Source organism: Mirounga angustirostris, unplaced genomic scaffold (genome assembly GCF_029215605.1).
Source record: "Mirounga angustirostris isolate CCGP_5_RB_7025 unplaced genomic scaffold, mMirAng1.0.hap1 SCAF_13, whole genome shotgun sequence".
Lineage (NCBI taxonomy): Eukaryota > Metazoa > Chordata > Mammalia > Carnivora > Phocidae > Mirounga > Mirounga angustirostris.
This window is the reverse complement of record NW_026991721.1, coordinates 60,864,770-60,876,942: the sequence shown is the minus strand read 5'-3', so window position 1 is coordinate 60,876,942 and position 12,173 is coordinate 60,864,770. Positions and strand designations below refer to the sequence as shown.

The 12,173-nt window shown below is 57.7% G+C and overlaps 1 protein-coding gene across 6 annotated transcripts in view; it reads right to left on the bottom strand.

Moving 5' to 3' along the window:
- The window catches only part of TUB (TUB bipartite transcription factor), a 64,348-nt gene extending 57,225 nt beyond the window's left edge, over window positions 1-7,123 (bottom strand). For 2 of the 6 annotated variants that reach the window (XR_006793858.3, XM_045894204.3), the window contains exon 1: window positions 6,765-7,121. Coding sequence is in view for 5 of the 6 variants with exons in the window: in XM_045894204.3 (XP_045750160.1) it covers window positions 6,765-6,802 (38 nt within the window). In the remaining variant the exon portion in view is untranslated. Of the gene's footprint in view, window positions 1-6,764 lie in introns of all 6 variants that reach the window. The other 4 variants (XM_064577057.1, XM_045894205.3, XM_064577058.1 and 1 more) reach the window with 2 other exon arrangements.
- Between the last annotated feature and the right edge of the window lie 5,050 nt (window positions 7,124-12,173).

Here is a 12,173-nt window from a genome sequence, read left to right as displayed (position 1 = left end):
ATCTCAGTCATGCTAGTGGCCTGGCCACAGGAGCCCACGTCGCCTCCACGAGACCACTGGCTCTGAGTCCTGGGGCAGGAGGCAGCTTCGTGGCCCCCTGGCATGGCGCAAGGCCCCTGCACTTTCCTAGGGCAGGGCCAGGGACAGCCAGGTCGTCCGGGGACTGAGCTTGGGGAGCAGGGCAAAGCCCCGCCCTCTGTGGTGCTGACGCGAACATCTAGGGTCATTCAGAAAAGGGGACATCGGCCGCGAGTTAAGCTGACACAAGCAAAGCCACCTCCAGAGGCGCCGGGTCACAGCGACAGCGCGACGGACAAGGGTGGCTCTGGTGTCCCTATCCGTGCGGGCGGGGGGGCGGGGGGGCCGCACATCCCTAGTGCAGGCTACCGTCCCACTGCCCGGACTCTCCACAGGTCACGCGCGGGCAAGGAGGCTGCTTTCCTCCTCCTCCGGGCCCACCTCCATTCCCTGATCGGGCAGAAAGAGCCAGAGCCGCAGGCCTTAGTACCGCCGGTCACCTGGCAGGACTACAGGTGGAACGGACTTCAGGACCGGCCCTCACAGAAAGATGGATGAAAAGGGGTAAGCTTCTGAAGAGATTCCAGAAACTCGGATAGCCTGGAAGAGCCTGGAGAGCCACGCCCCCCCTCCCCGGCCACCCCGCTGGGCACACCGGAGCGCCCCCCCCCCCGCCCTGTGCAGGGGCGCGGCTGGGGGAAGCCACGTGCGCCCGGCCAGGGGTGAGGAGGAACGTGCCGGGCTGCGCACGACCCCCCGGGAGGGCCGGCAATCCACGCAGCTCCGAGCGGTGGTTCCAACAGTGCGCGACGGCGCGTCCAGGAAAGCTGATTCCTGCCAGGGCCCTGTTTCTAGGAAAGCGGGTCACGGGCCCCCGGCAGGGACGAGCCCGGACCGCCGGACAGCCCTGTGTCGGAGGCGCATATCGCCCCGATGGAGAACAAATCCCCGCAAGCCCCGGCGGCTGCTGAGAACCACGGCAACAAGGGGGGCTGTGTCCAGGGAGTGGAAGGAAACCCCTCTCCCGACCCGGGCAGGCCCCGCCCCCGCCCCACCCCTCCAGGCAGCCCTGCCCCTCAGCTCCCACCAGGGCTCCTTCCTTCCTGTCCCGCCGCCACTCCCTGGCCTGCCTCTACCCGATGGGCACTGTTCTGGGCAACACTAAATGATAACCACAGAGGAGAAAGTAATGGCTTTTTAACAACTCGGGCTCCAATTACGGAATCGCTGCCAAGCCCGGGCTGGCAGCTGCGGCCCCGCCAGGAGCCTCGGAAAGGAGACAGGGCACTGATGGATGGGTCCTCCAGCTGACCCTGGCGGCTCCTTCATCACGGTCACCTCCTGCTGGGGACCGGACCAGGGAGATCCAGGAACGCACCGGCCACTGGCTCCTGAGGGTCGGAGAAACCCAGTCGGCGGTGTCCACCAATCCACCCATTCTGCCCAGGGCCAACGAACGAGGTGGCCCTTCGCCTCCCAGGGAGACAGCCCCTCCATATCTTGCCTCCCCCGAGCTGCCCAACAGGTATCTGGAGAGAAAACCATGCTTGATAACGAATGAGAGGAGGGGCACTGCTCCCAGGGGATGGAACAGCCAGCCGTGGACAACACATTTAGGAAGCCGGGGCCCTGCCTCTCTTTAGACTCCACCCCCTGCATGCTCAGCTAACCCACCAGAGCTGACCAGAGCCCTGGGGGCCAGGCTACCTAGGGACAGGCCCGTACTCCACGCCCAATTCACTCTCCCCCTTTTATGCCCACATTCCTTCCACTCAGGCACAGCGGAAGCTGCCCCTGCTGGACCCAGGGAGACAGAGGAGTCAAGACCACGCAGGGGGCCAGGCTGCAAGCCCTGTACCTGTGCCAGACTTCCCCACCCCCACCCCAGCACGCCCAGATCTGCCCCTAGTGGCTGCCTGGAACACCAGGGAAACACAGTACACGTGGGAACAGGCGCAGCCCCAAAAGGGAGAAGCCCACAGGGCTCACAGGAGTCCCAGTCTCCCAGGATGGGCCCTCTCCATTCCTGCCGTGGGCTCCCAAACTTGGCACGTCATTAAAACATTCGGCCCTGACTTGGTGATTCAGAACTGTTGGGGAAGTTAGCCCAGAATCAATCCCTCACCTCATTTTCTCTTTTAACGCGAGAAACATAGGTGATTTTAATGTTCAGTCATGCAAATGAGGGCCATGAGCCACAGCTGGTGATCTCTAAAGAACAAAAAAGAAATCCGAGAGTTGCTCAAAGTATGCAAATGCAGCCTTCTGTTCAGATGGGGGAAGAAATCGTAGTCTGTAGATCGATCAGTCTTACACAGGCCCCAGGTAAGATCATGGGACAGATTCACTGAAGAGCTAGAAGACCTAGTGATCAGCAGGACTGAGCCCAGTCGGCCAGCAAGTCAGGGCACATGCCCCCAGACCTACCCGGGAAAATGGGAGGGCAGCACAGCCAGGCTGCCACATGGAATCACAAGGATCAGTGACAGTCACTAGTGGGCAAGATAAAGCAATGTGAGCGGCATGCTCCTCCAAAGAGACAGGGTTTTGCGACAATAAAGCATGCCATAATCAGAGGTTTCCAGCATCCTGCTTCCCTTGCTTAGCATGTTTACTGATGACCTAAAGACAAGGCAGGCCTCACAGCAGACTTATAGGTGACACAAAGTCGAAGTGATACTAAACTGTTCATTAAGACAATAGGACTTCAGAAGACACCGGAGAGCTTGCAGAGTCTAACCAAAGGAAACCTAACAGGAGAAGGTCATGTCTTACATGTGGGTCCCCAAACCCAGGTCTGCCCCACACAGGCAGAATGGGGGACACAGGGCTTGACATCAGCCTGATGAGACTTTGGAGTTCTGTTTACAGAGGCCTCAAGGTGACGAGTCAGTGAGCCAAAGCTGTCCCCCATGACAGGGAGGGCCCAAGGTCAACAACGGGAGCAGGGCCCCCAGCAAGGAAGTAACAGCCTCCCTCTGCTCGGGGTGGGACAGGCCACACCCAGGAAGCTGCAGGTGGCTCCAGACGCCTGCTGGAGGAGGGCAGAGACCAACCTGAGGGGAGCCGCACAGTCCCTGCTCCCTGAGTCCTCTCTCTCACCCCTGCGTCCCTGCTCCTCCCACCAGAAGCAGCAGCGGGGCGCCTTCCCCGGGGCGGGGGCGCCGAGGCTGGGAGTAGCCAGAGATTCTGCCCCTCCTCCCTGCGGCCGGAGGTGAAGCGGCCACCATAGCATCCACGGCACCCCGAGGCTTCCCACACGGGCCGAGCTGGAAGAGCCAGGTCTTGCTTGGTCAGCAGTCCCTCTACTCCCCAGAAGCGTTGTCCGGAAGTGGTGGGAGGGAGGACCCTCCCAAGAGCCAAGAGGAGGGAACCCAGAGGCACGCTGAGGCTCACCCCGAGGAAGAGCTTTCTAACGGTCACCCCCACGTGATGGAAGGGCGCATTCACACAGAGGACCCAACAGCCTGGAAGGGCCCTTCCAGCTGCGATGCTCATTCTCTGACGCAGGGCCACGCTTTCCAGCACTATCCCTTTCCCTGAGGGGAGACTACTACATCCCTCGGGTGTGCTGAGAACCCGGGTGTGCTGAGAACCCAGGTGTGCAGCCAGGAAAGCCAGAAAGTCTGAAAAACCATCTGGGGATGCCTCTTTGACTCAAAGTAGTGCGCATCTTGTCTATGCTGGGCCACGCCAGGCACACAGCCCAGGACCAAGTGCGGTCCCTGCTCTCCAGGAGTTCGGGGCTGGGTTGGGGGGAGACAGTGCAGAGAGAGCACTGAGGACAGGGCCCGCCATCGCTCCTTCGCTCTTAATGCTCCACCTGCAGCTCATAAAAGGTTGTGAAGCCAGGGAGGAGGGGCATTTAATACTCAAGAAGAACACAGATAAGAGAAAATGGCAGAAGTGAAAATTATTAGCACTACTAATAATAGAAAAAAATCAAAAGGCAAAACATTATTCCAATTGTTCAACTTTATAAACTAAATGGCTCCCTTCTGAGTCAGAATGTGAGATTAATCCATGATCATTATAAACGGAGCCACAATTACCCTTAAGAAGATTATCGCCAACTGGCAGTTGCTTCAGAGAAAATGAGCCAGGCCTAGGGAACGCAGGTGCAGCCATCACAGAGGGAGTAAAACCCCCACCAGGAGAGCTAACAAGAAATCGACCGACCTCTCTCCCCCAAACCAAACAACGCATTCCAGTTCTGACACGCTGTGACACTGGGGAAAACCTCATACCGAAGCACGTGCCCACGTGCCCATCCCCCTCATCTGCAAGTAAACGGCCTTGCCTGTCTTCTGCCCCAGTTTTCTGCGATCACACAGGCATGTGGCTTTAACTGCAATCAGCAGCCCAGTTAATGCGAGAGGCAATTTGCATCTCCTCTTCTCAGCCCAGGTCTCCCGGTTCTGGAAGGCTACACCCAAAGTCCAGTGCTTTCCCAGGCTCAGGGCATGCTCAGAAAGACCCCAGCAAGGCAGGAGAGATTCTGGCAACTTCTGACTATAGCCTGCCCCCCGATCGAGACCCACCCTCCCTGCCACAGAGCAAGAAGGCAGGGGTGACAGAGCAATGGGACCGCAAGCAAGTAGGGCCACAAAGGTGCCAAGCTGCTCCTCAGGGACAGGCTTCCAGGGCGATAGGATTCTGTGCTCCAGGTGGCGTGTTCGGGCCCAAGAAAGGAATGGGGGGATAGGGTGGTTGGGCCTAGGCTGGGGCAAGTGCCAAATCACCCCTTAAAGGATGCGAGTGCCCTGGGCGCCTCTGGAGGACAAAGCCATTTCCCAGAGACAAGCCCACCTCCTGAGGGACCTCTTTCCTAGAGGTCGGCTTTCTCTAAGACTTGTGCACTTACTCTACACATTGTTCTGGTCTTTGGCTTCTGGGAAAGACTTCCTTGACCCATGATCTGGCCTGGACCCCCGTTCTGCCAGATCCTAAACATACCATCGTATCCACAGCCACAAGGGCTCTCCCTTCCTGCCCTCCTAAGTCAGTCTGTGGCCACCACCCTGCCATGTGCCCCCCCACACTCGTACTTCCACAGCGTTAGAGGCCACTCAGCCTGCAGGTGCTCCCCAGGCACCTCTGCTGGGCGGCTAGAAAAGGTTAATGGTACTCCGTGGGGCTGCACGGTCTTCTAGAAGGTCCTCGGCACAGACGTGTCAAGCCAGGATGCTCCAGAAACTACCTGCGCCCCTAGCCTGGATGCCCGGTGCAGGGAAGCAGCTCCTGAGTCAGCAAAGCCCCAGTCTCCCGATGGGAGTATCTCCCTGATCTATGGGAGACTCTGAGATGTAACTGCATTATGCCTGCAGGAAACCCTATGGGTGACTCGTGTGTGTGCACGTGTGTATGTTGGTGGGAGGGGCACCCACAAATTCTAACTTGGGAAGCCCTAGAGCCCCCAAAGGAGCTTAGAGACAACAGTTCTCAGGAGAAACCCTGAATCCCCAGGTCAGTGACAGGTGCTTGTTTGCAGAAGGATCTCCTTTTAACAAGCCTCAGGCGGTTGCAGCTGGTTTCCATTTTGGATGCTGTCTGGACAGACTCCTGGAAGAGCTCTGTCAGAAGTATTTTCTATCGGTGACCAGAATCAGGTCCCTTCCCGAGAGCTGGCTGTGTTACAAGGCGGGTCTGGAGGCTCTGCTCCTCCAGCCCGCAGGCATGAGCACCTCGGCGGGCAATAGCACAGTGGCCCTCAGCAGTCCAGCACCCATCTTACACACGTGCCTCTCTGGGAGGCCTGGAGACAGCCCCGTAGCCCATGGCAACCAGGAGCCAATAGGTGGCCAAGGATCTGGCGCTGCCATGACGATGAGCTCTATTCCAGGGGTAATGGAGAGAATGAAGAGTGGATGGGGGAAAGGCCTGCACCTGTATGAGAAGCCTCCAACACCCCTCCCCCACCCCAGCCACCAGGCAACCGGCAAAGCCCATCTATCCTTGGGACAGACCACAGAGTCTGGGGACACAGGGTACCCGTGCTTCCGTGAGTGCTCTTATGCGTGTAAAGGCGGTCTGTGTATTGTGAGTTGGTGGGTGTCCAGGTATAGACCTGTTCGCAAGTGCATTTCCGAGTCTCTGATATGAGTAGTGCCTGTGAGTGGGTAGCGGGTGTCAGGTATTGTCCAAATACAGGATGTTATGGGCACAGAGAGTAGGAGTACACCTGTGTGAGACCGAGAATCAGTGTAGGTGGAGACGTACAGGGGCATGTGTGTATGAGCGGCCTGTGCTCTTGGTTCAGAATAACTGTCTCCAGGAATTCATGCTCTGCGTGTGTGAACAGACCAGCAGGAGTGTCTCTGGCCCGATGCACCCACGGGGGGTGCATGCCTGCAGCTATACGGGTGTCTGTCCACAGCTACACCGGCGTGTGACCCGCTGTGCTGGGCCTAGGAGGGCTCAGAGCAGTGCACTCCCTCCCCGGGCGGCCACATGGCGCTGCCCAACCCAACACGGCCCACACAGGCCCAGAGCACTGGCCCCTTCCAGCAGCCCCGGCGGACGAGAGACGGAGCAGGGCAGGCCGGTTCAGTCCGCCCGGGGCCCAAAGTTGGGGTAGGAAGGCCCGGCACCTCCAGCCCGCGCCCGCAGTGTGGGATGGGATGGGTACGGGGGCCCTGCACCCCGGGTCGGGGTGGTGGGCGCCGCTCGCCCCGAGCGCTGGAGGGTAGTGGGCCGAGCCCGCGCCCCCGAGCTGAAGGGGGGCGGTGGGCTGGGCGCCCGCGTACCTGTAGGGAATCCAGTCGGAATGCGGCTTGGAAGTCATGTCTCCCGGGGGCGGGGCGGCGGCTGCGGCTCTGGAAGCCGGGGCCCGCAGGGGACGGCGCGGGGGCCCTGCTCAGCTCCCGGGCCGCCCCGGGCCGCATCCTCCCGGGCCGGGGCGCTGGGCCCCGCCGAGGCCCGCGCTGCACGCCAGGGCCCCGGCCGCGGGCTCGGCGAGCGGCTGTCTGCGCGGCGCGATGGGCGAAGCGGCGGAGTGCGCGGGGCCGCGGCGGGCGTGCGCGCGCGTGGAGGCGGGAGAGGCCCGCCCGCACCGCCGGGCGCCACTGGAGGGGCTCGGTCCCGCGCCGAGGGGCCCGAGCGCTGCGTGGCGGCGGCCGCGGCCCGCCCCCTCGCCCCGCCCCTGGCAGAGACCCCACCCCCGGCCGGCGCCGGCGTTCCGAACGCCCCCGCCCCCGCTCCTTCCCCGAAGCCCCGGGGGCTCCCACGCCGCACACGTGACCGCGCCCGCGCCCGCGCCCGCGCCCACCCTGGGCTAAGGCCGAGGCCGCTGGGCGGGTCCCCAGACCTCCGAGTCTCAGTTTCTTTCTCTGTGAAGCGGGGATATTTCTAACTCTTACCTGCCTGCCTGGCTTACCTATCTCCACCCAGGGATGGGAACCGCTGCTTAGATGGGGACTGGGAGGAGCAGTGGGGGGTGGGATCCTTCGGTGCGGGGAAAGAGCTGAGGCCTGAAAAGAACCGAAGAGGTCTGGGGGAACCTGCAGATCCGAAGCGTGGAGGCTGGCCTTCCCCTCTCTGCTCCTTCCACTCCCCCACCCCCCGTCCTCACAGGCCCCAGGGGAACCTTTGTTTTTTAGTAAGGGAGCTGCTTTCTCAAAGCCGTGGGTCTTTCCCCTCTAAGCTGTAGCAGTCAAGAGAAGAATAACATATGCTGTGTATTGCATTCCCAGCCCTTATAAATTTATATTATTTAAGCTCCCCAACAGCCTTGAGAGGCAAGTATTTTCCTATTTCCAGAGAATAAAGCCTCAGTAATGCTAAGATGCCCAAGAACATAAAGCTACAAAGCGATGGAGCTGAAATGGAACCAGGGTCTCCGTCCTCCAAAGCTCTTTCTAGGGGCCACACTTAAAAGGAGGCAAAAACTTCTTTTAGAAAAAGTCATCTTAAAAGTCTCTGGGTGCTGAGGAGGTCTTGGCTGTGACTCACACCAACTCTAAAGCCAGCCATGGCATGGTGAGGTGAAGGACAGTGAATCCCCAGCTGGGGAGGAGAGAACAGGTGATTGGGCAGGGGTCTTCGGAGGGACACAGTCTCCACACTCCATGTGGGTGTCCTCACGTGCACCCTGGATTCAGCAGTGCGCACACCCTGCAACCGTGCAGGTCCATGTGGTGCAAAATAGGCCATCAGGACTGCATGACTGGGTGGGAGGGAGTGTGAGAAGAACCAGCTGGGCTGAGAGAGGGCCCCATCCTGCTGCCCTAGGTCCACAGCCAGGACTCCCCACCGCAGGACTCTCCCAGCCTTTCTGCCTGGCCTGGCCTTCCCCGTTAACTATTAAAAACAATATCCAAAATGTTTGGAGCATTTGCTGAGCTCCAAGTGCTCTCTACACTGTAACTCATTTCATCCTCACAACCACCCTAGGAGGTGGATGCTATTATCATACCCATTTCACAGCAGAAGAAACTGAGGCACAGAGAAGGCAAAGATCTTGCCCGACGTCATAGAGCTGTGCAGTGGTGAAGCTGAGATTCCCACACAGCAGTCTGGGCCCACAGCCCTTGCCCTTAGCCTCCTTCCGGCCTAGCACGGTTCGTGCCACATGCCACACACCCGGTCTCTTTCTTCAGGTTTCTGGAGCGCAGGACAGGACAGATCCATCTCTGTCTGGCACAGCATCATCAATCTCTGAAGGCCGTGACCTCTGATTATCAACCTCCAAGAGCTATCGCTGTCACAGCGGACAGAGGGCAGACAAAAGAAATCACCCCAGAGTGAGGTGCAGGGGGCAGAAAGCAGGGCTGTTTTCTTGCCTGCTGGGACACTTGGCATGGGCCTCGGTTCCACCCATCGGGTTCCCAGGAAGGTCAGCAGAAAGGGACTGGCCCCTGCTTTGGAGGCCAAAGCACTACCCTGAGGGCCTCTGTCCTTTAGGACCAGAGGACAGAGCCCTGCGTCCCTGCCTAGCAACAAGAGGCTGGTCCCACCCTCCAGGCCACCCTTTCCCAAACTGCAACCCGCAGCTACCACTTCAGTGATGACTGACTAGGGCCTGGAAGACTACCCCTTCAAGGATGTGAATGCTTTCCCCATTTATTCCCAAATTATCTGACACCTTAAAGCAATCAGAATCAAGTTGGAAGGTCTCAGGAGCCTAAAGTAATTGAATCTATTAAATAGATACTTTATGTTCTGTCCTGAGAGAGCAAAATCTGGAGGCAGAGTGAGGTGCAGAAATAAGACAGCTCCCCATGTCTCTTCCTGCAGAGGCTGTGCGCCTGCCCATGGCATGTGTGGGAGCCAGTGGGACTGCGTGCCATGTACCCACGAGTGTGCACGAGTGTGTGTGTATAAGGTGTCCTTGCAGCTGGTCTGCACAAGAACATTTGCTGGACGGCATGGGGAGGATCTCAGTATGTTCTTCTGCGGTTCTAAGGGGTGTGTAAGTGTTCACACTCAACTCAGAACTGGCAATGGGTTTTCCTGCTCAAATAGTTTCCCTGGGGGCGCCTGGGTGGCTCAGTCGTTAAGCGTCTGCCTTCAGCTTGGGTCATGATCCCAGGGTCCTGGGATCGAGCCCTGCATCGGGCTCCCTGCTCAGAGGGAAGCCTGCTTCTCCCTCTCCCACTCCCCCTGCTTGTGTTCCCTCTCTCGCTGTCTCTCTCTCTGCCAAATAAATAAATCTTAAAAAAAAAAAAAAAAAAGCTTCCCTAGTTGACATTTTAAGTGTATGCCCTTGGCTTCCATTGAAAAGCCACTCCAGAAAGCCACATGAGGTAGATTGTACTAGGCCATGGTTAGAACACAACTGTGCTATAGGGTGACCCTTGAGAAAGGGCCTAGGCTTTTCAGATTTAGCCTGCAGAACCAGGTGATCGCTCCCAAAATGCCGCCACATAGCAAACTCAATGCCTGCCTCACCACCTGCCCAAATCCTGCAAGGGTGGATTTACATTCTCCTTTCAAACATGGCCACGGTTTGTGAGGGGAGTGCAAGAGTTTAGGCCGAAGGAGACTCTCCCATCTGCTACCCCAGCTGGAAGACCCCAGTGCAAGCTCCTCTCAGCGAGACTAGTTCACCCAAGGAAGAAGTTTCGCACCTTCTTTCGGCACCTTGCCACTTCATGTGGAATTTAAAATTTTCAGTTTCTAATTTAACAGTTGTATTGAGTGCGGCCAACCTCTAATCAATTTTGGAAGCAACAGGATCTGAATAATAAGTGAATATCTATCCAGATCGGGCACTCAGTCCCAAGGTGCCCCACCTCAGAGCTTGGTGTTGCCTCCCTTCGGGCTGAGGAAGGAGATGGACTTGACCCGCCCGGGCTCGCAGGTCCGTGCAGGGCTCTGGCAGGCGTCAGGCCCAGTTCTGCTCCCAGGGAGCTTTCAGTTGGCAGGAGAGACGCAGAGAAGCCAGGGGCTAGGGTTACAACACAGGTGTACCAAGTGCTGGGGGCACAGAGGAGGGGTGGCCAGTGGTAGTGGGGCGAGGGAAGTCGGGGTAGGACAAATCTGCCCTGAGAGTGATGAATTGGTCCTTGAAGGATGAGTAGGATTTTGATAGACTGGTATAAGAAAGGAAGGGGGGAGCTTTCCAGTTACTGAGATTCTACAACTGGCCCGGTGCTGAGCTGGGCTCTTTCACCAAAGGGCATTCTAGACACAGAAGATGACGTGAGCAAAGCCACGGGGATATGAGAACATGTGACCAATGCAGTTGATAATCAAAATGCAAACCCATGTGGTAGCACGGAGGTGAGTGGTTCCATGTGGCAGGAGAAGGGCCTAGAAAGTTAAGGTAGGGCTAGATCACATGGCACCCTGAACACCAGGCTGAAGAGTTTGAATTTTATCCTATAACTAACAGGGAACCACTAAAGGGTTTTAAGCCACGAGTAACCTGCCCAGGTGTACTTTTAGAAAGATATAATTGGGAGCAAAATGGAGGACAGAGGGAGACAAGGCCAGACGTATCGACAACTGCTAGCTGGGTAATGGGAAAGTCCAGGACAGGGATGAGCAGACCCTGCACCAGAGCTCAGTGCCTTTTCAAAGCTGTTGAGCAGACATGATGGCAAAATGGTAGCATATGTGTGGCGGCCAGATAGTGCCCTCCAAAATTTCCACTTAAATAACTGCAGAACATACAAAGACCACCGCCCCATTTCTACCTGACTCAAGGGAGATAAATAGGCTTACTGATGTATTTGAAAAAATGTAGGGTAGGCACTGGCAGAACTAAAAGCAATATGCTTATTTTCCAAGTAACTGCAGGAGATAATAGCAAATTAAAATCTCCACCACCACCACCACCAAAAGCACAGTCTAAAGAAAACATAAAATTGGGATAAAGCCAAATGAAATAGCGACAGAGTGAGTGTAAGTGGGGGGCCTGTGGATGGGATCACACACGACCATCACTGGTTGCGTGCATGCTCTGGGCCAGGCACTCATCCCCAGGTTTCATAGAAAGCAACTATGGGCAAGAGGATGACGAAATGCAACTCTCTGGTCTAGGCGCCGAGTGAATAAATAACGCGTTGCTGAGTGCGGTGGGATAACCCCGACCAAACAGGACCTGGAAGAGAGGGGGAGGAAACCCGGGTCTGTACTGTTAGCCGACGCCTACCTCTAAATTGTTAGAGGCTTAAGGGGAATTTGAGAGAGAGCCTCAGGGTCCAGTGGACCCTCGTGGGAGCAGGGAAGGTACATGGCCTTTGCCTCAAATCCAGAGAGGTGGGCTTGAAGGAGAACCCCCTAGGATGGTCCTGAGGTCCATGGGTGGGCACAGGCAGTGGATCCAGGCCTGCCAACCCGAAGAGCAGGGGCGGGTGGCTGCCCTGCTGGCTGAGAGGGCTCTGCTGCTTTGGGGTCGGGTCTGTGCCCTTTTCCTGTGGACCAGTGTGGGTCCCAGCATGAGGGCCAGATGCTGTTATCTTAGATCTCAGCCGAGAGGGCCCCATTGGGGGAGGAGGTGACAGTGGGGAGGGGATGAGCCCAGGCTTCCCAGGGCCTGAGAAAGGAACCAGAGTGTCCTGTGGAGCTTTGGGGAGCGACAATCACCCGCATCAAGGGAGCTGAGCTTCTGGAGACAGCCTAAGCGATGGAGTGGTGTCCAAGAACCCCAAAAATCACCCAGAGGAGGGGGGCGGAAAGAATTTTCCTGCTCCTCTCCTCTCTTCTTCCCC